At 40.5% G+C, this 25778-nt stretch overlaps 3 protein-coding genes across 4 annotated transcripts; all 3 read left to right on the top strand.

The window, feature by feature from the left end:
• Window positions 1-144: 144 nt before the first annotated feature.
• uck2b (uridine-cytidine kinase 2b) lies at window positions 145-5602 on the top strand. The gene is made up of 7 exons (XM_031754823.2): window positions 145-299; window positions 2273-2432; window positions 2956-3052; window positions 3247-3389; window positions 3615-3712; window positions 3946-3994; window positions 4214-5602. The coding sequence occupies exons 1-7, from the start codon at window positions 195-197 to the stop codon at window positions 4348-4350; spliced, it is 789 nt and encodes a 262-aa protein (XP_031610683.1). The 5' UTR covers window positions 145-194; the 3' UTR covers window positions 4351-5602.
• A 413-nt stretch (window positions 5603-6015) lies between these two features.
• czib (CXXC motif containing zinc binding protein) lies at window positions 6016-9060 on the top strand. Its single transcript, XM_031754864.2, has 8 exons — window positions 6016-6059; window positions 6146-6229; window positions 6426-6482; window positions 6618-6699; window positions 6783-6814; window positions 6899-6976; window positions 7726-7791; window positions 8036-9060. The coding sequence occupies exons 1-8, from the start codon at window positions 6054-6056 to the stop codon at window positions 8111-8113; spliced, it is 483 nt and encodes a 160-aa protein (XP_031610724.1). The 5' UTR covers window positions 6016-6053; the 3' UTR covers window positions 8114-9060.
• A 580-nt stretch (window positions 9061-9640) lies between these two features.
• scp2a (sterol carrier protein 2a) lies at window positions 9641-25769 on the top strand. 2 transcript variants are annotated; one of them, XM_031754862.2, is made up of 16 exons: window positions 9643-9807; window positions 11070-11124; window positions 11244-11315; window positions 11458-11589; window positions 11905-11969; window positions 12777-12903; window positions 13039-13102; window positions 13191-13277; window positions 13417-13567; window positions 13661-13808; window positions 14161-14268; window positions 16969-17122; window positions 17290-17386; window positions 19542-19671; window positions 23174-23253; window positions 25251-25769. In XM_031754862.2, exons 1-16 carry the CDS (start codon window positions 9685-9687, stop codon window positions 25344-25346), a joined length of 1689 nt encoding a protein of 562 aa, XP_031610722.1. In that variant the 5' UTR covers window positions 9643-9684; the 3' UTR covers window positions 25347-25769. The 2 variants fall into 2 exon arrangements, 1 of the variants encoding a protein (XP_031610722.1); XR_004200349.2 differs by lacking the exon at window positions 19542-19671 and having other exon boundaries at window positions 9641-9807.
• Window positions 25770-25778: the final 9 nt, after the last annotated feature.

Raw genomic sequence — 25778 nt, 5'->3', positions numbered from 1 at the left:
AATATACTCTCATATCTTAAACATAATTAAATGTCAGTAACTATTGCATGGCTGTAAAACTTTCTTAATAAATACAAGCAAATAAAAATATATACAATTAAAATTGCAGTTGTTTAAAATAAAGGGCAGCGTTGTGGGAGGAGCTTCATCAAAACGACGTTCTAGCTCAGCGGCTGGAGCACCACACTACAAGTATGGCTGGAGACAGTGAGACACATTTAGGGGACCGCGGCGAGAACACCCAGGTTGTTCGGCAACCTTTCCTCATCGGTGTCTCCGGTGGCACCGCCAGCGGCAAGGTTAGCGTTCTAGTGAGCTAATTTGACGGGTTTCACGTAGTGACACGTTGAGAATTTTGAGTTAATTGACGGCTGATGCTCGCAGCTGAGTTCGCCGGCTGACCTCGTGGCTTCAGCGACGCAGCAGTGAGGCTTGATTGACAGTTCACAATAGTTTAGCGCATTGGTGCTCTGTCTGTGGTGCTGAACGCTGACTTTAATTAGTCCAATTTTCTTCTTTTTCGAGACGGAAATAATATTGATAATGATAAACTAAAATTGCAATGGATGGTAATAATGTTAGCTTAGTTAGCCCCCGAGCTAACGATAAATTCCATCACATGCTAGCAGTGCCGGGAGATCTAAGACAATAGCTAGTGCTAACTTAACTCTAAGCTGGATGGGCTCTGTTTGTAAACAGTGTGAGCCACATCTCTGTCAAATAAATAATATTTTAGCAGCGTTAAATTTATAGTACTCGTTGTTTAACGTCAGATTTTTTCCCCCTTTGACCCGGGATAACTGCTAATGTTAAATAACGGTATCCTACATGGTGGCTTATTGGATAATAATATACTAAAGCCCCCGCGCGGAAATCACTGTGGAAAAAGATGTCTCTCATCCCTCCTTAATATGTGAAACCTTAAGATGCCTTTAAAAAAAAAATATAAAATAACATGAATATATAAAACGTCGATTCAAGAAGTATTAGCTTAGCTTATTGTATGCAGAAGACTATTTTAATTTGACCGAGTTACGTTAAAAGCCTCGCACAAAGAAGCAGCCGCGTGGGCAGAGCTAAACTTACCAGCGCGCACGGTGGCGCTGACTCTTAAACACAGACGTGGCTATTTCTCCAAAGACGTCATCACATTTCTTTGTTATGAATTTGAGGTTTTCTACCGTGGGCGACTGGGGAAAAAAATCTCCTTGAATTAAACCAGTGATCAAATTTGACACAACAGACTAGCTAAATGCGAGGGTTAGTCAAGGTAAACGATAATTAAATTGGTGGTGAATTCTACTTTTCGCGGCTTTGTTGTGAGCCCGTCGTACATTCATCTCCTTTGGGCCCTCTTTCTGGCTCTTTAAACCGTATCATCTGTTGCTGGCATTATGTCAGTGTTTTCCTGTCAGTTTCCGGGTTGACGCTGCTCAGGGTGTGAGTGATGTCATGTTCCGCGTTTGGTATATTTAGAAGACATACCAGTTTTCTTTCATATTCATTAGCCTTACTGCTGAAGGTCTCCCCCTGCCTGTAATGGCAACAAAATAATGAATATGATTTTTCTTTAAAAAAAACAAAAGAAAACATTAATACAAATTTTTTTTTTTTATTATATATATATACACACACACACACACACACACACACACACACACACACACACACACACACACATACATACTCTTAATATTTAAAAGTAAAATGTCTTCCCTTTAGCGTATTTAAAAAGTTTCTTTTGAATTTCTCCTCCTAACTTGGAAGTTAAAGCTTCAAGGTGATGCTGTAGATGATCTTCCCTGTGTCACTGGGGTGGCTCAAGGGTACATTCAAAGTTTGTCCATTTTATCAGAAACTACTCCGTGTGAGGGCGTTGACCCAAGCTTCCAGCTCCGGTGTGAGGCTGTTTAAATTCGTTGTAGCACAGTGTAATGGGTACAAAAGGAAGCAGAGCCTCAGGCAGTGGGGGAATGCCCTGTCAGCATTGGGCATGAGATTCTTTTAGTTTGGGAGGTCAGTGAGGACAAAAAAGGTTGGCCACAGGGCAATTTGCCTATAGCAGTTTGCAAACGTGATGCAGGAAGGTTACTCACCCAGGTTATTTATAGGTTTAAATCTAAAATCTTAATCTATGTGGGTTGATATTTAGCCCACATGGGATGTAGCAGGTGTAAAATTCTTGCCCCATGCTGATGTTTGGCTGATACTGGTTTTCAGCAGTCATATTGGTGCACTCTCCTGACAGTCATGTTCTTGATCATTTCCACAGTCATCTGTGTGTGAGAAGATCATGGAGCTGCTGGGACAGAATAAGATTGACCACCATCAGCGGCAGGTGGCGATCCTCAGCCAGGACAGTTTTTACAAGGTGCTGACTCCGGAGCAGAAAGCCAAGGCACTCAAGGGCCAGTTTAACTTTGATCATCCAGGTATGATGCACGTTAAATCTTTGCTACATGTTACAGGTTTTAGTGGCTAGGTAATTTTACCTGGCTTATTGTATTAACTAAATGGCATCTTTCATGTGCACATACAGTCCAAAGTGGATTACAGTTAAACAACTGGAGGATAAAAAATGTTAAATGACACAGAACATTGGCAGCAATACATTGAACTTTTCAAAAGTGATTATGCGGCTTTATCATGTTGAGTCTTAAAATATTTTTGGCAAAAGTAGGGCTCCACTTTTGGAGTCAGGCTTTTCACCCTCTGGGTCTTGCTTCCTTTCTGGGCTGATTTTAAATCTGCACCATCAGCAAGCCGTCCTCAGGCAGCTGCTGCCAGGCTCAGACTGAACACAACACATGTTATACCAAAGCGATTCCTGGGTTACCAAACGTGCGGGGAGCGGTGCCACGTGTCTGTGGGTGCACATTGAGCTGTAATGATGGAGGTTAAAAGTGTGACCAATTGTAACTGAGCATTTTTTGGTTTTCCTTCTCTTGACCTCAGATGCCTTTGACAGCGAGCTGATCATGCAAACACTGAGACAGATCCTTCAGGGGAAAGCTGTCCAGATCCCAGTTTATGACTTTGTCACTCATTCCAGGTGAGCGCCTCTTTGTTTACCATGCTGTTTAATTTGGCCATCATGTGATCATAGAAGCACAACAGAGGCTTTATGCAGTTAAACAAATAAAGCATTTGATGTGTAACTCGATTGTGTAATATGCTTAAATTTGTTTTGACACGCGTGTAAATGCAGTCGCTCACAGAGAAGAGGCACCTTTCTGTGTGTTCCAGGAAAGACGAGTTTGTTATGGTGTATCCGGCTGATGTGGTCCTGTTTGAGGGCATCCTCATGTTCTACTCGCAGGAAATCAGAGATCTGTTCCAGATGAAGCTGTTTGTTGACACAGATCCCGACACACGGCTGTCGCGTCGAGGTGTATAGCGTGATTTGGGTTGCTACTCACAACTGGTGTAACGATTGTCACTTAAGTGCAGTGTTAAAGTACTTTTGGTTTTCAAAAGTACATGTGGACTGTCTGTTATCATAACATAGTATGTGTGTGTTTCTGTTTCTTGTTTCTTTTTTACATTGGTATACTTTTGTTTTTCATGTCTAAATGTATAACATGTCTCATATGTGCTTTGTGTCTCTGTTTCAGTTCTGAGAGACATCAGTGAACGTGGCAGAGACCTGGAGCAAGTGCTCAGTCAGTACATCACTTTTGTGAAGCCGGCCTTTGAGGAGTTCTGTTTACCTGTGAGTGCTCCTGTCTTGTCTTGTTGAGACACTAAACCAGGACTGACACCATTCTAGTTTTAACACTGATACAGGCAATTATTTTTTGGTAACAAGAAATATTATTGCCACTCTAATATTTGCCCAATAGAGAGCGCTTTGTACTTGTTTAGAATAAATAATTGTTCCATATTATATTTTTGAGCTGCTGTATTGGGCGCTTTAATCATAAGAATATTTCTTATTTCTACTAGACGAAGAAGTATGCAGATGTCATTATTCCACGAGGAGCAGATAATCTTGGTAAGGCCTCAGTGATTGTTATTGTGACATCTTAACCTACAAATAACTAACATGTTTAACTTGTCCTTTGGATTGTGCTTGAGTTTGCACATGCGAGGCAAAACAAACACATGTTCGCGCTTACTCCTGCTCATCACTCGCTCCAGTGAGATACAAATAACACACCTCTGCCACACAGCATCTCGAGGTCTTTAACAAACTTTCCATTTCCTCCTTCAGTGGCCATCAACTTGATAGTACAGCACATCCAAGACATTCTCAACGGCGGACCAAGCAAACGTCACAATGGCTGCACGAACGGCCACAGCACTCCGCGGCAGCGGCGGACCTCCGAGTCAAGCAGCCGGCCTCACTGACCCCGTCACACCTCTCTTCGCAGAAGGGAGAGGGGTGTGGGGTGTTGTAAATAATGCCCGTGGGCATCACTGTATTTAAGAGATGAAGAAGAAATGCAAAGAGAATTGAAATGCCTTTTATTATCATGACTACTCTTATGTTATTGGTTATTTCATTGTAACTGTAAGGATTTGATTTTTATTTTGTCATGAGGGTAAAGATGAGCTCTTGTTGCGATGAGACCATTTGTTAAATATTGATCCCATGCATTTCACCCCTGCCTCTTTTTTCCTTTTTTCCCTTTCCTTCTTTTTATGTATCCCCTGCTGCTCCGTTAAAGTTCATGCTGTAAATGAATAAAATTGGGGAATCCCCTTTTTTTTTTTTTTTTTTTTTTCTCTTATGTCTGATAAAACTTGAACCCCTTGGGGGGAATCTGATGACATGTTTAGGGTTCTGAAAGGAACGTGAGTTAGACAAGTGATGAATCAGGTGCACTCTGGCTGGATTTGCACTGACAATCTTGGGAGTGTCTCCAACAATTTTCATTCAGTTCCTAATTTTTCTCATTTGTGTTAAGTGTATTGTAGTGTCCACACCTTTTGTATGCCTGTAACAGAAGAAACACATTTTTTTTTATTTTCCAGTACCAGTTGCTACGTGCAGAATAACACGACTAGCAAATCAATGAAGCCAAATGCCAGAGGGTTCAACTGAGTGCTCGGATTACTATGTCTAGTGCAACTGTTAATTATGGGGTTAGGTGTCCTGTCTAAATGGCTCACGTGTAATGACTGAAGCTCATACAGATCCTAGCATCTTGAATGGCACAGACTTTGGTTTGTGAGCAAAGTGTTCAAATCTGTGAAATGCTTTTCTATACTCTTCCCTCTTCTAGAATTTGCTCACGTTCACATGGACAAATGAGTTGTGTCGAGTTCGAGCTGGCATGTATATACTCAGGTTGATACCAATGGATTTGAAATGCCAGGTACAGCAATACCACTTATCCCAGGTGTGTGGCCATTAACCACCAAGATCCACCACAATGCCTCTGTGAAGATGCCTCAGGTTAAAATGTCTAGTAAGTATTCACACTTGCAGTTTCCACTATGAAAAGGTTACAATAAAGAAACAAAAAAAACACAGCTGGATCCATTTTTTAATGTTGTGCTTAAATAATTTGTACCATAAGATTTGTACTGTATGATGAATTGATGATGATTTGTTTGGTGATTTATATTTGAACGGTTAATAAACTGATGAGGTTTATGTAGCTTTGTGATTATTTTAACAATTTAAATGCATTTCACAGAGAAACTGAGGGTTCATATTGTCTTTGGTACATCCGGTAGATGGCGCAAGTCCGTCCTGCTTTAGCATTGGTGATTTAAAATGTACTTCGATACTGTTTTTGATATAGTTCTGAAGAAATTCTGACGGCCATCAGAACCGAAAGATTTTGTAATTGAGCTTAATGCAAAATTTTAGTAGAAACAACAGCTGAAGTGCCTCATTTTAGACAACAAAATGAGCATATACGTAGTAAAAGATTATTTATTTTTAGTTTATTAGTCACCTGCAAGCATGGTGCATTCATCCCTGTTTGTTTTGAGATGAACTGAAAAAAGGCAAACTATAAAATAGCTGTCAATGGTTTGGAAGTTAGAATTTACGAGGTGTCCTGAATGCCTCAGGAAGTTGTCAGCGGGGAAGCGTCAAGATGGTGGTACGTACTGGTGCTGCGTGTCTCTGGGGTAATTTCTGCTCTTATTATGTTAGTTTTAACCACCTATTCTGTCCTGTGCATGGCAGAAATTTGGACTGCAGTTTAAAGCCACCCTGGAGAACGTCACCAGTGTTAGACCACTGGGGGACGATTTCCGCTGGTTCCTGAAGGTAAGAGAAGCTAATATGCTAAACTGTTTTCATCCATAATAAAATATCATCCACTTTTCCTCTCTGCTAATATTTGATCATTTCCTTAATTTAACCATGTTCAATGCTGACACATACTCACTAAATAACGAAACATGTAAACATTATTTTTAAAAGATCATTTATGTGTTTGTTGTTTGTTTTGCCTTAAATTTAGCTCAAGTGTGGAAACTGTGGAGAAATTCCAGATAAATGGCAGTATGTAACTCTGGTGGTAAGGAAGAAAGGGCGATTTTTCTATTCAGTTTAACATTATTATTATTAGTATTATTAGTATTATTAGTATTGTTATTATTAGAGAATTGCACGTATATAATATACCACCTGTACTTTGTGTTTGCCTTCACAGGAGAGTGTGCCACTCAAGGGAGGACGAGGGAGCGCCAGCATGGTGCAGAAGTGTAAACTCTGTTCCAGGGAAAATTCCATCGGTAGGCCGTGACATGACATCTGGCTCATCTTGTCTTAATTTGCGGAGTTAAAAGCTTACGAAATGTCATCTTTTTCCTTACAGATATTCTGGGAGACACAATCACACCTTACAATGTAAGCAAACGTCCACGATCAGTTCTCAGGTTTGTATTTCAGTTTCTCTTTCTCTAATGTTGCGTCGTGTCTGCTGGGTTGAAGGCCGAGAACAGCGAAACCTTCAAGACGATGGTGCAGTTCGAGTGTCGAGGTCTGGAGCCCGTTGATTTCCAGCCACAAGTGAGAATCTTTGTTGTCCTATTTCCACAACTGTCCATATGAACTGGAGGGGATAAAACCCAGATTGTGTCATCATCCATGAAGCCAGATCCACTCTCCACCAGAACTGTTATCCAGATGTTAGGTGATGTCGGTTCATTTTTATCCTGTATGAAAAAAGGTTTTTGATGGATCACCTTTTTGCCCGTTTATTACAACAATGTAATAAAAAAAAATTGAGATTACAATATTTTTAGCCCAAACTTTAAAATAGGAGTTTTTGGGTTAATAAGTAACTACTATTGCTGCGCCAGCTGTGAACAGAGGCTTAAAAAAAATTCCTGGTTGTCAGACCATCTCATGTGGGAGATTTATTGTTTATCCAGCAAAGGAGAACAAGGACAGTCAGACATTTGTGAGGCTTATTTCTTCACAGGGTATGATTTATTACAATTTACCAAGCTAGCCGTCTATTCTAAATAAGTATGCCATAACTCTGACCCAGTTTGGTGAGATTCAGGTAAAAGGATGTCACAAACGTTTGGAGAGGGTAATCGGCCAAATCTGGGCTTGCTTTGTAGAGCACATGTCCAGCACACCAGTGCTGTTTGCTGTGACAGTGTGTCAGGGTTCAACCCTGCAAGAACCTCTTTCTCTCTATCTTTTATGTTATGTAATGAAGCTGTTGCTTTCTATGCTATCTGGTAGTGTGTTCTAGGTAACACTGTGATAATGGCGTGACTTTGACTTGTTGTAATCCCCTCCTCCAGGCTGGCTTCGCTGCAGAAGGAGCAGAGTCTGGAACACCGTTTCCTGAAATCAACCTGCTAGAAAAAGTAAGCGCAGGAGAAACGAATCGCTCACTGTGAGAAAGTAAAGTTGACCTTTAGCAGACTTTCAGCTGTTTGTTTAGCACAGCAGGATACAATTCACTGATTCACTGATATGTGATTGATTTCCTGTGGTAGCGTGCTCTTTCATTTATCTTCACTGAACTCGTGAAAAACACTGCACTTTATCTGCAAATAATCCCTACAGTTCTTTCTCTTGCTCATGTTTTTAAAAACAAAAACATTTCAGGACTGGACCGACTACGATGAGAAAATTAGTGAGTCTGTGGGAATATATGAGGTCACGCACCAGTTCATCAAGTGCTGATATCACCATGCATTGAGCCTTAGAGGAACACTGCAGGAAAACTTCCTCTGCCCCAATTCCTGGCGACGGGGAATGCCTCGACACGGAGATGTGGTCTGTGCTTTGGTTGATGATGAACATTAAGGTGTGCGGATTAAGGCAACAGGTTGTTGTACACATGTCTTGGATTGATCAACATGCTAAGAGGATGGTTTTTTTTTTTTTTTTCAGTCCCTCAATAAAATTGAAGGATGAACATTTTGAATTGAGGTTTTTCTTTGCTTTTGCTCCTCAAACAGCAATACAAGACTGACGATGTGTAGTATGAGGTACTTCACATTATATGCTAAGGATGCTAATGAAGAATACACTTTGAAATGTCCTCCACACATTTTGTGTAATTATCAGAAAATTATGTATGACTCATTTCAGAGTTAAATAAAAAGACAAGTACCGTCAAACCTTGGGAATGAAATTAAAATGAAACTCTACTCGAAAAACATGCAAATCCTTTACTTGTGTTAAATTGGACTTTATAGACAATACAGATTGAGACAAGGACCCATTGTGGGTGAATTTATTAAAGGAAAGTATCAATCACTGAAGAGGTCTTACTGTGTACCTGCAGAGTGCTGCAAACGTCCAACAAATTTCTCCTGTCAGGATTTATCTCACAGTAGACGCGTGGTTCAGTGTGAACAGTTGCTACTTCATATCTGTACATGCGTGTACTTTTGAAATAATAATAGCTACCCTTAAAGTGACTTACCTAGGTATGTCTAATATCTTTGCTTATGTCTGTAAATAGGTTGTAGTCAACAGGATTTCTAAAAGGGTTAAATATAAGGTTTAAAAAAAGACCTTTTTGCAAGTATCTTTATGAGTTTGCATTGATGTAACAGGTCTGTGCTCTGTATTATTATCAGTTTGGTACTTTTTGACCACTTAAAATAACTGTAGAATTGTGATATATTTGTTTCTGCACATCGGTCTTAAAAAAGACATATTTAATATCAGTGACACATTTTACCTTGCATAAATAAAGGATATATAAGCGTTAGTTTGTGGAAAAACTCCAGTTTCTACCTTGTGACAGGATGTGGCTCAAAATAACTTGTTATTAAACACGAGAGGCATATTTGATGGACTATAGGCCAAAAAGTCATTTACAACGGTTTAAATATGGGAAATGACTTTTTGGCATAACAACATAGTCCGACAGCACCTTACAAAAAGTTATCAGATAACGCAAACGATAAAGGTCAAATGATCACAGGGCACACAGGCTTTTGAGTTCTTAAACTTCCAATATTTAACCATAAAAAAAACCCCTCACGGTAGTTGAATATATATGCAGTGCTTTCATTCTGGTGGAGGTTATGTTTGAAGAGGCATATTTATAGAAAAGTCGCTTTTGTTTAGATGTTTAAGAGCTTTATTCTAACTTATTACTAACGGTATTGTATTCCCACAGAGTGACACACCCACTTGTGCATAGACGATCTTTGCTGTACCCGCTGCTCTCCGTGTTTATGTTTCTCACCGCGAGTTCTCATTGGTCACATCAGGAGCCACCACGCTGAGGATCGTTTATGTCCCAGTTACTACGCCGTGTTCACAGATTTTCACGTCACCTGTGTGAGTGGACTCAGAGAAGCACCATGGCACCTGGAAAGAAGAACAGAGTATTTGTCATAGGAGTTGGCATGACTAAGGTAATCTTACTTTATCGTTTATCACACTGCTGCTCTGTAAAACATCGAGAAACGGCGCTGTGTAGCGGAGAGGCTAGCATGATTACCTAAACCAAGATTTCGGGTCTTTCAGTGCGGTCCACCTAAAACAACAAACTGGGACTTTTCTGCTCTCATTGGGACAGTTGGGTCAAAATCCGCGGTGTTGGGGACTGTCGGGCTTATTTGTGCTCATGCTGTGTCCAAAGGTCTGAAAAAAACCTGTGTCAAAGCTGTCAGTACACTTTGAAAGGCTAGCTAGCTAAGTTAGCCGAAGTAAAGTCAAATTGCTGTAGTTCATGTTTACATTTTAAAAACTACCCAGCTTTCGTGAGTGTGATGGCAGTAGGTCTGGTTTGTATTCAGTACTCGCTGAGACTAAACGTGGAGTCCACAGTTCATGGTGAACAGCATTACAAACTGTGTCAAAGGTCTTCTCTCCGGCATGCTGCTAAAGGTGGACACTTTAACTCCGAAAGTTGCTTCTACCTCCAAACCTGAACGAGCCTCATGTTTTCAGGTCCCTGAAAAGTTAAATATGTCCCTAACAGTGATGTCGGTGGAGGAGGGAATATTTGCTTATGTTGAGGTATTGCACTGTCTGCTCTCTGAACAGTGCACACAAAGCATTTTCTATCATTTTATACCTCTGTGCATTAATGACATTAATTACATTAATGCCACTGCAGCCTTTTTGTCTGCTCTTTGTCCTTGTTTGTGTTTTAAAGTCTGTTCACGTCATGAAACCTGCAGCAGGAGGCATGTATAAATCAAATATATTGGTTTATACACCCATGTATTTAATGGCTCATTAGAAAGTCAGATTAGAAGTTAAGAAGTTCTTGATTTTGAGCCGTTCTGCAGTGCATCTGGGCACTCTGTCTTGCTGGGGGAGGCTGCTGCTGTTGGGGAGCGCCATTGCTATGGAGGAGGTGTGTGCTTGCTCTGCAGCAATGTTTGGTCGGGTGGTACAAAAAGTTTTAGAGCAACATCTACATGAGTGTCAGGCCTTCAGGTTTTCCAACAGAACATTCATTGGATTATAACAGGATGATGAGTATTATTCACCTATCATTGGTTTTAATGTTGTGGCTGCCTGGTGCATGTTTAGGTTGCATCAGCAGAGTGACTGTAGACTTCTCCACACTTAATAAAATGTTTAAAAGTTGTTTTGAAAATAAAATCTTGAATCAAACTTTAGTGGCACTGACCTGAGTTTTTTTGTGTGTGCGTGTTTGCTGCAGTTTGACAAGCCTGGAGCTCAGGAAGGTGACTATCCTGATATGGCCAAGGAAGCAGGTGCTGATCTTTACAGATTATTGGTCATTCACAGATATCAGATCTTGATATTTATTGTTTTTGTGCTGTTATAAAACATGTAATAAGTTTTATTGCCGTATCTCTACATCCTATTTTAGGTGAAAGGGCTCTAGCAGATGCAGGAATCCCATATTCTGCCATTGAACAAGCTTGCGTAGGATACGTCTATGGTAAAACGTCAAATATATATCTTTATTTTTCCTGTTTTATGCTCCAAATTGTTTTTCTTGTTAAGCCTCTTTCATGTACTTTTCAGCACAGGTAAAGTGAAATAAGTGAAGAGTAGCATCTCATCCTACCTCTCTGTTCCAGGTGACTCCACATGCGGACAAAGGGCCATTTACCACAGCCTGGGTCTGACCGGCATCCCCATTATCAACGTCAACAACAACTGCTCCACAGGTTCCACTGCTCTCTTCATGGCACGCCAGCTGGTCCAGGGAGGTGAGTCAGCCAGGAGGTTTTAACAGTGGCAGGTAGTTTGCTCTATAACACCTGAAGGCTGTGGTGAAACTTGATAAACAGTGGCTTCTTTGGATTCTAGTTATTCAAAGTATTGAAATGTTACTGTGGCTCGATGGTGTATAACAAGCGAAAGATCCCCAGTTCAGTCTCGGGAGGAGAGACGAGGCCCTTCAGGGCTGCATCAGGAGGAGAATCCAGCGTAAAAATCAAATCAGCTGACTCAGACCTGCATATTCTTTTCAGCTCAGTCTATAATCAGTAGTTTTATTCACTGCCTTTAATGTTTTCTTGCAGGTCTTTCTGATTGTGTGCTTGCTCTTGGGTTTGAGAAGATGGAGAGGGGCTCTCTGTCTGCAAAGGTATGCACATTCATCCAGGAATTGATCACGTTGTATGTTTTAACATTTTTTCACCCTCTAGTCAGCCCTCTCTGCATTTGCTGCACTAAAACTATTTTGCAATCTTTCATGTTTGACTTAGTTGAAATTTTGCCAGATGGATGAGAGGGGGGAGAAAAATCAGCTGAGGTCACATGATACAGAGAAACCTCTTACTGAGAATGAAAGCTGTTAAAAGGAAAGCATTATCTGGGTTTTTGCATGTGTAAAGCCCGGTCACTGTCATCTATTGACTTGGCCTCTGGGGACTTTTTGTCCACAGTTTTGGGGGCTGCCAAGTTTTGTGTTTCAATTGTTAAAGTCCAATGGCTGATAAAAAGCATCAGGCAATAAAAGACTGCAATTCAGCAACTGCGATCCTTCTTTCTGCTCATACGGTTTACCTTTGTACAATCACAGTGGAGAGTGGAGATTAGCATTTTCTACTGACTTCTAATAACTGTGGACGAGGACGTTACATGGTTTACTTGTAGTTTGGTTAATTCATTACCAGATGTGGGACTCTGCCCAACTTGGTGATTAACTTTTGGAGTCAATTCAGACCTGGATGTAAAGATTTTGCAAAGGATTGTTTACCATTGCACGATGGGTAAAGATTTACATTTCACTTCCTGTCTTTACAAATCCATATCAGGGTCAAACCGGGAGAGACAGACTAAAAATTTCAAGAAAATGTCAAATAATTCCAGATATCCTTCTGGAACTAGAGATCCCACATGTGGAAGGAAAGTTTAGTCTGTTATTGGAATTTTTTTTTTTTTTTGTAAGTACATGGATAGGACAAATCCCATGGACAAGCACATGGAGGTGATGATCAACCGCTATGGGATGGCAGCAGCGCCAGCAGCACCACAGATGTTTGGAAATGCCGGCAGGGAGCATATGGAGAGATATGGTAAACATATCATCCAAACAAAGCGATTCCTACAGACTACAGTAGGAATGTTATTGTAAAATCTTCATTGTTGTCATCATTTTACATTATGGCATTTTCTCTACGGTGTTTACAGTATTTTTGATTCTCCTTTAGGCACAAAGCCAGAACACTTTGCCAAGATTGCCTGGAAAAACCACAAACATTCCACCAATAACCCGTAAGACACAGCTGACCGCATTCGGCGTTCATATTGGTCTTTTTTTGTTCAAACGAGGGTGTAAATATTTGAGTGTTTTTACACGCAGGTACTCCCAGTTCCAGGATGAGTACAGTCTGGAGCAGGTGATGAAATCCAGGAAGGTGTTTGACTTTCTGACGCTCCTGCAGTGCTGGTAAGAAACTGGCACAGTTACACAAGTGTTGATCGAAGTACAGATTCTTATCATCGGTTACTGATAATCATTTCACTTTCTGACAACCATGCCTCTTTTTTTTTTCTTTTTTTTTTTTCTTGTCCTCTTTTCCTCTCAGCCCTACATCAGATGGTGCTGGAGCAGCAGTTTTGGCCAGCGAGCCCTTTGTCAGGAAATACCACCTGCAGAACCAGGCGGTGGAGATCGTGGCCCAGGAGATGGTGACCGACCTCGCGTCCACATTTGAAGAGAACAGCTGCATCAAAATGGCAAGAAATCTGAAATTGAAAGTTATTGACACGCACACTGGTGACAACAAACAAATAATTGGGTTGATGGTGACAAACACTTTTCCTTTCCAGGTGGGGTATGATATGTCCCGGCTGGCGGCTAGGAAGTGTTTCGAGGCCGCTGGTCTGAAGCCAAGTGACGTTGATGTGGTCGAGCTGCACGACTGCTTCTCAGCCAATGAGCTCATCACGTATGAGGCCTTGGGGTTGTGTCCAGAGGGTAAGACTGCATCTCCTCAAACTTTGATGTATTCTCCATATGTTGAGCCTCTATCACAATTTATGTCAGCGTTTCCCCTGAATTGTCCCTGGAAATACGTTAAATTATGTTGCGTTGACTGAGCAGCAGGTGGCAGTGTTGTTTAATGCCCATACTGGCAGCAAAGGAACTTCAATGATTTTGATACAGTTCCAAAACTTTTTATATATAAATTTAATGACGGCTAATTCAGCTTTACTGAACCGCCCAGATGATCTTGTAGTGCAAGTATCAGTGAGGTCATGTTACCTCACATGGATGTACGCCTACAGATTAATTACTTTTTATGAAGTTAAATGTACCGTTTCTACAGGTAAAGCTGGAGAACTGATTGACAGAGGGGACAACACATATGGAGGCAAGTTTGTGATCAATCCCAGTGGTGGCCTCATCTCTAAAGGACATCCTCTTGGTGCCACAGGTAAGAAGAGACTCTGACTCTTGTTGAAAATCATTTGTAAGTGATGAAATAAAAAAAGCTACTTTAACCATTTGGGATAATTGTTGTTATATAACTTGTTTGGTGTCCTGAAAATGTGTTTAACAAGTTCCATAAAGCAGGTTTAGAAGACAAAGCAAGTTCAACATACCCAGGATACCTTTTCTTTATCCAGCTTCACTTACTTAAAATCACGATCCACAAAGATGGTTATAAACTCAGTAGATCAGTTTAGCTATGAGGACGTTCACATAAAAATGGGCATGTCACAAACATGGACAGGTATGCTTGCAGCAAAGTGCCATATTTTACAAAACAAGGAGCAAACCATTTTATTAGAAATTTATAAAGATTTTTAAAGATGAACAAGGCAGATGATGTAGCTGAAGTGGATGTGTGAGTGTCTGAATGTAGCTTTTTTTGACTGATCAGTACAACCGGTAAAGTTATGTATATGCATTCTCTGTAACACCATTTAGCAAACCGAAGACAAAAAGACAACTGTGCTAAGTTAGTAGACTTACCCACTTAAATAACTGATCCTGAATCGTAAAGGCATGGGCAATCGTGATTTTATAGTTCATTAATTTGTGTTTTCTTATTGCGTGTAAGGCAGTTTTAGTCTCATTGCTTCAACTCGGTTAAACTAAGAGTAAATAAATAACAAAAAAACGAACCTTTAAATTAGCAAATGCTTAAATGTTTTCTGTTTTACGATTATCTTGCTTATAAAACAAAGACTTGCTGTAAGATTACTTGCAGACAAAAGGAAAAATAAACAGTCCTTTAAGAATCTAAGTGGCGTTTTTCACATCTGTGGTGTTTAGTCAGTTTAAATCGAACTCGGGTTTGTTTTCCCACTTTTTCGTGTTTTGTTTGTACAGGTTTAACACAGTAATTGCACTCGGGTGCAGACCAAAACAACCATACCGAGACCTTTTAGAGGAGGTGGTCTCGGTTTATGGTGTGAACAAGATCCCACCCCGATCTAAAGCAGCTACTACAAGTTTGAACTAAAAACATCCCGTAGCCACGTGTGTTTTGTCTTCCCAAATCAGGCTTAACAAACAAGTGTTTTCCCTGGATGCACTTTGAAGACTTTGACAAGCGATTTCCACCGTGCCCACCAGGTGGCAGTAACGGCCACCTACACTGACACTGGGTAAAAGTGATCATAAGCCTGCATGTGAGAGAGCAGCCGGCTGTGACTTTGGCAAGCTTCCCCTGTAATCTCTCTGCGTTTTAAATCGTTGGGGGACAAGACCGAGCAAACAGTGCAGCTGGCTCGCCCAGCGTCTGTAATGGACTCAAACATGCAAAAATGCACTCGCTAAGGACAGATAACCAGGCCAAACAGTGCAAACGCCATTAATCACTCCACCCGTACTTACCAAATTTCTTGGAATTATCATCTTAATTGTATTGCTTGTATTTTTTTTCCATTACTTCGCCCTGCCCATATCATCAATACTCCCTGTGTCTCCTGGGTCACACTCCCAGCGTGCGAGTGCCCCACTCAGCTAAGCTCTGTCTGATCCATGGTGTTGCTCTAAATCTTGCTTGTAAATCTCTGACCTCTTCCCCCAGTAACACTGTGAGCAGAGATGCTGACAGCTAATTGCCTGAAGCAACCTACACCTCAGGAGGATGTGATACATTTTATTTATTTATTTAGTTTTTAATGTGTAGACATCTCATCCAGTGACCTTGAGATGTCACTATTTCATAGGTTGAAGTATTTGTTGAATGACTACACCCTTTTATTCTTAAATCAAATGGCTTTTGATGACAATTTGGTACTATGAAAGAGCTTTTGGGAGGGAATTTACTGCAGATGAGTTAATGTTTGAGGGGGACGTGACGACAAACAGTCTTGAGCGTGAAGGTTTTTTTTACATTGGATGAAAATTATGGATCTGACAAGATGCCCTCAGGCTCTTCACTGATGAAGTGCCAATTTGAACCATGTAGTAGGTTTTCCAACTGGCATTCAAGCAAAGTCACACTCTCACAAAAGTCCACATAAAAAAGAATCAGGCGAGTGCCGCAGAATGTGAGAGATGCACCATGGTCTTTTAGCCTTAAGTTCCTTAGCTCATTGGGATAATGGAGAAATGCGAAAGCTCGTTAAGCAGATGGGATGAAATGCTTAGCTGTAGCATTGGTTGGTGCTAGAGCTGCCACTGGTGAGATTAGGGAGCAAGTTCACAGATTAGGAGTCATTTTGTCACCCCTCTCAGTAAGAATTGTAAAATAAATATTGACTGCAGCTTTTCCCTTCCTGTTACTGCAACCTGTTAAGTTTTGTATGGTATGTTGTTACAGTTACTTTTGGGATTCATTTTCTGTGGGTGTACGGGTTTCTTAATAACTTTCCAGCTATGATACTTTACATTAATGATTTTACTTAGCTGCTGAATACTTTTGAATACTTAAGTGTATCCTTATGTTCATTATTAAGTTGCACAAAGGCATAAAAAAATTTGCAAGCCCACAAAAATGAAAATTCATTTTAACATAATTAAAACAGATCATCTTAAATAATAATGATAATAATAACCTTCACTTTCATGTCACATGGGTAAATAATAATTTATTTTTAAATTAAAAGTCTGTGTGATCTAGGAGGTGAACTTGGTTAAACACATTTACTATGTTTACCATGTGCTCGCCTTTTCACAGGTCTGGCCCAGTGTGCAGAGCTATGCTGGCAGCTCCGAGGGATGGCCGGGCGAAGGCAGGTCTCTGGGGCAAAAGTGGCCTTGCAGCACAACATTGGCTTGGGAGGAGCAGTGGTTGTCACACTTTACAAGATGGGTTTCCCAGAGGAGGCGAGGTGAGCAGGAAGTTGCCAATGATTTGTTATTAGTTCACTTGGATACCTCTCATACAGCAAGGAGCATTTTCACTTCTCATCTTAAAGAATAATTTGCTGAGGTAGGTTCTAAAGGAAATCTTTAACTCATACATCAGTTTGGTTTCAGTTTTTTCTTCTTCCTTCAGGTCCCGCGTAGGTGCGGTTCTCACCAGCTCAGGCAGCGGTCTGGAAGGGTTTAAAGCTTATCCTGTCTTCAAAGAGATTGAAAAACATCTACAGCAGGTAGGTAGTGTCACAGCAGGCGGTTGCCTATTAGTGACAGCATGTCACTGTGATATTTTCAATTAGCCACTCTGTGTCTGCTCTTACAGACTCGATAAGTGTGCATCCAGTTAAATCCATTCATGTATTAGATTTTCTTCTTTGTCTTTATTGATAGTTGCGTGACATGTAAACATGTCCACAAGCCTCTAATAGAAACGTGTTTCATACGTTGGTCTATTTTGCTTTTCTTATAAATTAAATCACAGTTTGTTGATATGAAACTCAAACGCACGACCTCATAGTTGCAAAAAGGTTTATTTATACAGTGTTGCGGCAATGTAAACTGAATTTCTAGAGCAAATTTAAAGCAGTATGACACATGTGATATATGCTGTGCTTTAGATATGCTGCGATTAACGCGTTTAAAAAGATACAAAATCTTAAACACTGACGGTGTGTTTGTGTGAAGCGTGTGTGATGATGTTGGTTTGAAAGAACTTGTACTCTGTGTTCAAGGCTTTTAATCGTGCTTTGACATAACAGAAGAAATTAGGTGGTATCAGTAATTGTGTGCATTAGTGAGGCTATTACCCACTTGAGTTACAATGTAGAGAAAGATGCTTGAACGCCTACCCAACTGTGATTTTCTATATATGTGCATCACAGTAAGGACTTTTTCCAGAGCACAAAAAACTATTTTTGCTTGTTTCATGTTGATGTGTTTGCTAAAAACATGCTCATGGAGTTGGCTGGCACTTTGGGTCTTGGTGCAGAGGAGAGCCACTCCACAGTAACGATGTATGGCAGCAGTATCTTCTTAAATGTGGAGGGTATTCACTGCCCCCCCAAAAAATAAAGGAACACTTTGAAAACACACCAGATCTCAATGGGGAAGGAAATCATGCTGGATATCTATACTGATGTGGACTGGGTAATAAAGGGATGCCACATGGAACTGAAAATGATCAACCTACAGAGGGTTGAATTCAAAGACACCCTGAAAATCAAAGTGGGGGGGAAAAAAAGCACAGGATAATTTTGTAGCTCTGGCAGTGCTCATCCTGTTCCTTCTAGCACAAAGGAGCAGATACTGGTCCAGCTCTCCTAGAGTAACTGCCTGTCCCCTTGAATCGCTTCCATGATCTTGAGACAGTGCTGGGAGACTCGGCAAACCTTCTGCCAATGGCACGTGTTGATGTGCCACCCTGGAGGGGGTGGACTACCTATGGAACCTCTGTAGGGTCCAGGTATTGCCTCATGCTACCAGTAGTGACAACTGACAACAGTTGTTAATTTCATTAATACCAAAGTAGCTACAACTGTGCTACTTAACTGACCTCATCAATATCCCACAAGTTTAACTGTAGTGATTAAAAAGTGCTCTGTTCAGTTTCTCTGAGCGTTGTATATTCTTAAATTCTGCTCAGTCCTGCCTGTGACCCCTCGCTCCCTCAGATGTTACATTTTTAAAAAAGAAGTGCGCATGAGTGGAATATGAGAACCAGTTACTCTGGGGAAACTTTAGTTTCATCCATGTCTACAAGCATTGGGTTCAAGGAACAGACTTCTGAATGATGTTCTCACTTCTTCCCAGAATACTTTGGGTTGTTTGTGAGATCTGTGAGTTTGGTGGAAGCTGACGGTTCAGTGTTAACTAAGCTAACACGCATGCCATAATGCAACATGGATTTCAAGAGCATCAGATCTGTGCTGGTGAGATCATTTTTATTGTGGTTAAATCCACGTAGTACAGAAAGCTAATGAGCTGGAACAAAACTTCTCAGCTTTATGGTCCATAAATTTCTGTTGTATTAGCTGCCAGGACTCGTATGGTTAAATAATGAAAAGAATGAGAAGGCAGACCTGAATCCTGACAGATTTATAGATGATTTATAGATGACTTATAAGGAACAGAAACTGCTTAATAATTATAGCTGCAGAACCATTTCGATCAGATGTGGTGGTGTATTATTCTGGTTACCATCAGGACAGTGGAGTTTGAGAGGTTTTCTCAGGCGAAACCACGAAACATGATCTAAACTATTCATGTCAAGCTGTGTATAACAAATAGATGGCTGTAGAATTTAATTTGCACTGTGTGGGCTGTTGCTGCCTGTCTACACCTACTGTATGCAAACATTTATTAAAGGGAACTCAAACCCTGTTGTTGCAGGAGGGAGCACAACTTGTTAAGAAGATTGGTGGAGTGTTTGCATTTAAAGTGAAGGACGGCCCAGGTGGGAAAGAGGCGACCTGGATTGTTGACGTGAAAAATGGTAACGGTTCTGTCACAAACGACCCAGGTATGTGAGGCTGTTGTTAAAGTCCTGTAACACTCTTGATATTTTGCTTGCAGCTGATTAATTATCATTATTTTGTAAGTCTTTACACCCTTAGGATAAGGTCTGCTAGGAAGAACCCTTGAAGCTTTGTTCTGAACTGAGTGGTTTCTGTCATATTTCAGGCCTGCTGGGTTTGCATCAGAAGTTAGTGAAGGTGATCTCTGCCTATGCAGCTATCCTTGGAAAAACCCAGACACTTTTCTAATGACCATCACACCACATCCTTATTGATATATAGTGAGGTGTCAAAACTCATCATTAAGGGTAGAGGGGAGGTCGTCAAACATCATCTTAATGGGAGGAAGAGTTGATGTTTATATCATGATCCTTGTCCTTGCGTTATGGATCTTTTCACTATTGGTCTTGTCAGAGATACGCTTTTAATACTGACAAAATCTCTGTCAAACTTAAAGACAAGTTAAAATGCATATTCAGAATTATTCCTGTCTGCAGTACTTTATATTTGGGAGGTATGGCTCTGTTCTTGGACCTGCCTGTCCTTCTGCTTGTGTACATGTAAAGTTTAAGAACAGCAGCAGCAGCATGCAGAAGGGCTTGGGTGGAGTTGGGGTGCAAAGCAGCTTGCAGATAAAAATCACTCGAACTGCTGCGATTGTGGCTGAGCTTGATTTTGTTTCACACCTCTGTCAGGAAAGCCCTCATTGTCTGAAGACTTCAGAGAGCATTTCAGGCTTATTATTTTCTGAGGAGCCTGCAAACACCTCGGAGCGTCGCCTTTTTAACTTGTGATATCTGTGTTCTGCTCTTTTTCTCCGAAGCTCAAAAAGAAATGTGTTCAGTCCCCTACAATAAATAGAGGTTTCAAAAAACTATTAATCTTCAGTAGATATCGTTGTGGAAGATTGCAGGGGAGTGCTGCAGGTAAAATGGAAAGGCTGTGATTTGGTGGAAGTTTTTGTTTTAGAGTTTAGGCTGAATTCGCTCTATACTTCTGCAGTTGTGAAGAACTACCACAAAACTCTGCAGTGAAATAAAGTAAGTAGCTGAAACGGTGGAAATGTTTCAGCTACTTCATTATCCGCCTTAAAATTTAGATTTAAACGCAGATGCTGCAGGGGACGTCAAAACATGAACCAAATGAAAACAAACAAGCTTAATTCCAATAATGACCTGATGTGTGCAAAAGAGGTCCTGCTAGAAGAGCTGCATTCTGACTTTTTTTTTTTTTTTTTTTACAAGCTGATTTCTGCACAGACACACACACACGTGTCATCCGTACTCAAAGGTACATCCTGGTAAATGGGCATCTCATCATTTGATGGTCTCCCATGTAATGCTCGCTCCTTCCAAGCCATTATTTCTGAATCACCACTCTGTCCATACGACTGAATGTTTTGAAAATAGAAAGACATGTTCAGGGAAATCTAAGATGTACAAGCTGTTCCACTCAAAGGTTTTCAATATGCATTTTTTTTCCCCTCCGTTATGGTCCAACATTACTGCACTAGTTTAAAAGTTAGGTTAGGAGCAAAACTTGAAAACGGCTGCAATAATAACAACATTTAAAGAAGTTCTCTTGCACATAAAAAGCTGAACCGATGAGTGCTAACAGCAGGCTTGCTAAACCCAGTACACTTGAATGTTTTCTTGCTGGTTTGCAGGACCAGTATTTGAACTCCTGCATGCACACTGCTGTGCTGTTTTTACTGAAAGTAGCACTAGATTTTAGGATACTGCAGCTCTCAGATAGCTCTAATAACATCTTTAATGAAGCTGACACAGGAGATTTTGAGGCAGTGTGGTCAGTCTTACTGTGGTTAGTCCTTATTGGACTGATTTAAACATGGTACCCCCCCCCCCCAATCTAAATTTCAGTTTTTATATTTCTATATAAAAACTGAAATAGTATATTTATATATTTTTATATTTCTTCCTTCCACCATCTAATTAACAGTAGAAAGTAGTATATTATAGTATATTAAGTTATGGAATATAGAAAGAGTGAGTCATAATGCTTTCTGAGCTGTGAAACAAATTGCACTGAATGGATGCCTCGGTCAGCCAAGTCATTAAAGCTTCCTGCCTAATATTGTGTCTCTGAAGGTGTCCTGTGGTAACAGACTCAAAGAACCTGCTTTGAGTCAAAAGCTTCTGTGAGCTGTGAAGTGAAGCCTCTGTGGATTGGGTTTGTTTTTCCAGCTCATCTTACAGGCGTTCTATTGCAGGAAAGTCAAACTCATTTTCCATGACGGACCACATACAGCCCACTTTGACCTTGAGTGAGCCGGACCAGTGGAACTGCCCTTGTCAGTGTAAAGAAGTTTACCTGCATATTTTATTCCCTGAGATACTCTAGTAATAGAAAAGGAAGTGCAGCCTCAGCAGTACGTCTCAGTTTTTCTGCATAAGAAAGAGGTTTGGCTCTACTAAATGAAAGAAATCTGCTGCCACGACTCTTTGGGCTTAATAGAAAGAAACAAATGTGTAAAACTGCAGAGGAAGTTCTGGTAGCTCACTGCCCAGACTGTCCTGTAATTACTAAACAAAGTTTTTGTTAAATTAAATAGAAAGTAAAAAATAAAAAGCAGAAATAGAAATTGTTAATTGTTTTCTGTTACTGTGGTGTAGTATGAATAACCATGGATGGAAAAGCTGGAAAACTTATGAAAATACTGTTAAAGTTAAAAATTCATGCTTTCATCTCTATCCTAGCTGTCCAGTCGGCCAGATTGGACTCTTTGCCTGCACAATTCTGGCCCTCAGAGCCTCATGTTTGGCACCCGTGCTCTATTGGGTTAAGACGCCTTGAAACACAACTTCACCTCAAACCGTCGCTAAACAGTATTGTGTGTGGAGGCAGTGTGGAAGGGTGCATTATCCTGCTGAAAGATGCCACTGCCATCAGGGAATATAAGTGGTAATAAAGGGGTAAATGTGGTCAGATGAATATGCATTAATGGCATGAGCAAAGATTTCCCAGGAGAACATTGCTCAGAGCATTATGCCGCCTCTAGTGCTACTATCTCTTTCTCAGTAAACGAAAATATGACTCATCGGACCTCTTCCATGCTCGATGGTTGAGCTCTGACTCTCACATGGCCAGTGTAGTCACTTCTGGCCTTGGATTTATGGCTGTGCAGCCAACTGCGGCTGTGACTTTCTGCTTATATTCTTGCTGTTCAAAGGCAGTAAAGGAGCAGTCACATCTTATTCTTTACATCACCCGCCGCAGTAATGGGATAATTATTCACTCCTCCTGCCTGTTTTATTGTTGTGGCTGATCAGTGCAGTGTTGTGGAAATGCCAAGTGTGCTTTCTATACTAGAAGCAATGCGGAGACAAACATTCCTCCGTGCTGTTTCCTTCAGTGTAGAATATGCGAGATGTTCTCACGAGTGGTCGTCATTAGTTGTTTTTGTGTGTGCAGATTTTTAGTTTTGGGTCACCTGAAATGCCGTTGGCCAGATAAATAATAAATGCATCTTTTAATGTCTTGTTTTAGGTAAAAAGGCAGACTGCACATTATCCTTGAGTGACGAGGATCTGCCGGATCTGATGACAGGAAAGCTGAACCCACAAACGGTGTGTGCATAATAATGACTATAAATAAAGTTTATTTGTGTAAGTAAGGGAAAGGATATGTTATATTTTTACATCGACTGTAAAAGTGAATTCATGCTGTGGGGCTCCTAACATTTTTACATTAAAGCATTTATTTATTTATATTACATTAGGGTTAGTTTATTTATTGTGAACTGCAATATGTATGTATGTATGTATGTATGTATGTAGTAAAAATATGAAAGAATTTAAAGGGCACAAAATGTTGCATAACAAAACTGCATAATTAAATTATTCAAACCAACTTTTTAAGAGAAGTACAAGAATCAAAAGACAAAATGTAGACCGCACAAAGGCAGAACAAAAGCATGAAGTTGCTGAAATGCATCAGTAAACAAACTTTTAAGAGTCCACAGAATTGGTAAACCTGGTGGGAGCAGGCGGCCCTCCCTCTGATGCTCAGTGACTGTGTGACTGCAGGCAAGTGTGCAGAACAAACTTGTAGAGTTTTAGATTGCTTGACCTGCATGAGCGAGATGAGCAGTGAAATTGCTCAGCTGCATATGAGGGAGCCTCACTGTAATGCAATACTCTGTAGATAGGACCGAGGACTTCATACAGGATCCTAAATGCTGCAAGACGCCAGGGAAGGGACGATAGTAATGGAGTGATATTGGGCTGTATTGCTGCTCAATAGGACGGACAATCAGCAGCATTTTGAGCTGCCTGCAGGGAATCCAGGCAGATTTGCTGAGTGATGAAAACTGAGAATTACCAAAGTTGAAAGAGGAGATCTAACCTCTCCAGCTCCTCTTCAGAAACTGTAGATCTCAGTTTCCTAAGTGCTGTGAAGATGCTTTTACATCTGCAGTTTGGTTCACTTGGTCTGAGGCCGGTACTATTAAGGAGGATTTCGTCTTATCCAGGTAACTTCAAGGGTTTTCTGAAGATGGTTCACTTCTTACTGAGGCGCATCACCATGGTAACAGCTGTGGAGCAGGTTAGACTCCAGATTAGAGATTAACAGGTATAAAATCACCACCTGGATTTCATAACTTCTATCCTGAAAGATGATATTATATTATAAACTCAGACTGTGTATAGATATGTTGTTTTGGAGGCTTTTTTTCGTCTTCCTTTTTTTTTTTAACCCCCCCCCTCCTAATCGCCAGTAGGTTGCCGTCCTATTTTTACTGTAGTGTGACAGCAGAGTTTGATTGACAGCTTTTACGTCAGCCCCCAATGGAAGCGAACCAAAACAGGAACATGCACCCCGTGCGTTTGTTTAGTTGACCCAAACAGATTTGGCAGGAAGGCGCTTGAATTCCCTCAGTTGGTGTCTACCCGACAGACTACCGTCATCCACCAGCAGACAAAATCTGCTCCGTTCTGCTGCAGGTTTTTGGGGCAGCTAACCCATCTGTTGTGTCATAGAGATAATTTGTTTTCTGTAAGAGTTGTCTGCACCTGTAGTAGGTCAAATACCACTGTCTGATTGCTGTTTGTTTACAGTATTGAATCTATTTGCAGTGATTTTTTTTATTTTTATTTTTTTCAGGGGAATTCCTAAAATGGTTCTAAAGCCTTGCATAGAGTGCTGGCCTCACATTTAATATTGATAGAGTGAATGTTTTGCTGCCAGTTTAAAAGTTTAATGCTTTTGTTCCAGTGCAGCCATATCCACCCATCAATTAGACATCAGTGCCTTTGTGTATATTGAACTACTCCCTACAGCGCACAGGCCAATGAGCATTGAGACACATGTAAAAACAGCCATAGGGTCCACAAAGATCATGATAATGCTGGATATCAAAAATAGTAGTAACTCTTCTACGTAACCAGAAACCTTAGATTTAAAGTTTTAAATGCATTGGTATTTGTTTTTTGAGTGATGATGATAAGGATTTCAATTCGAAATTTTGTTAGACTGAAACAAAATGTCATTGAAAACCTACCAATACTTTTGAAGTGATATTAGAAAATTAAAATTTCCTCATGCTTAACTGCTTTACCATCAGGCGTTCTTCAAGGGAAAGCTGAAGGTCACTGGGAACATGGGCATGGCTATGAAGCTGCAGAACCTGCAGATCGCACCAGGGAAGGCCAAGCTGTGAGAGCCTTGGCTGTCTTCTTCATGTTAAAGGCATAATTTGTAGGAAAAACTGAAATCTGCCTGTTGAATTGAACTAACTGACCGATGATTTGTCAAATACTTCGACATGCTTGGTGTTGAAAGTCTAAGTTTCAGCTTTTCCAGCTGCAGCTTTGATATCAGAGCACACTGGGTGGTTCTGTGATTATGTCGTTCTTTAAGCCTAACGTGATGTGTGACCTATTCACAGCCAGTTCAAATTATGGAAATACTCACATGCTGCTCCTTTAATTTCTATAATAATGTATTCACAATCTCAGTGTGCCCTAATCTGTCTGTAAGAATTGCATTTGGGGGTTTTTGAGGAATAATTTTGCGCAAAATGTACATCTGTAAACGAAATCCAGGTTTTTAAAATGAAATGAATAAAATCTCTAACAACTTTTGGAGTCGT

This window comes from Oreochromis aureus, linkage group 18 (genome assembly GCF_013358895.1).
Source record: "Oreochromis aureus strain Israel breed Guangdong linkage group 18, ZZ_aureus, whole genome shotgun sequence".
Taxonomy (NCBI): domain Eukaryota; kingdom Metazoa; phylum Chordata; class Actinopteri; order Cichliformes; family Cichlidae; genus Oreochromis; species Oreochromis aureus.
Note: the sequence above shows the minus strand (reverse complement) of the source record. Positions and strands in the feature narration are given on the sequence as shown.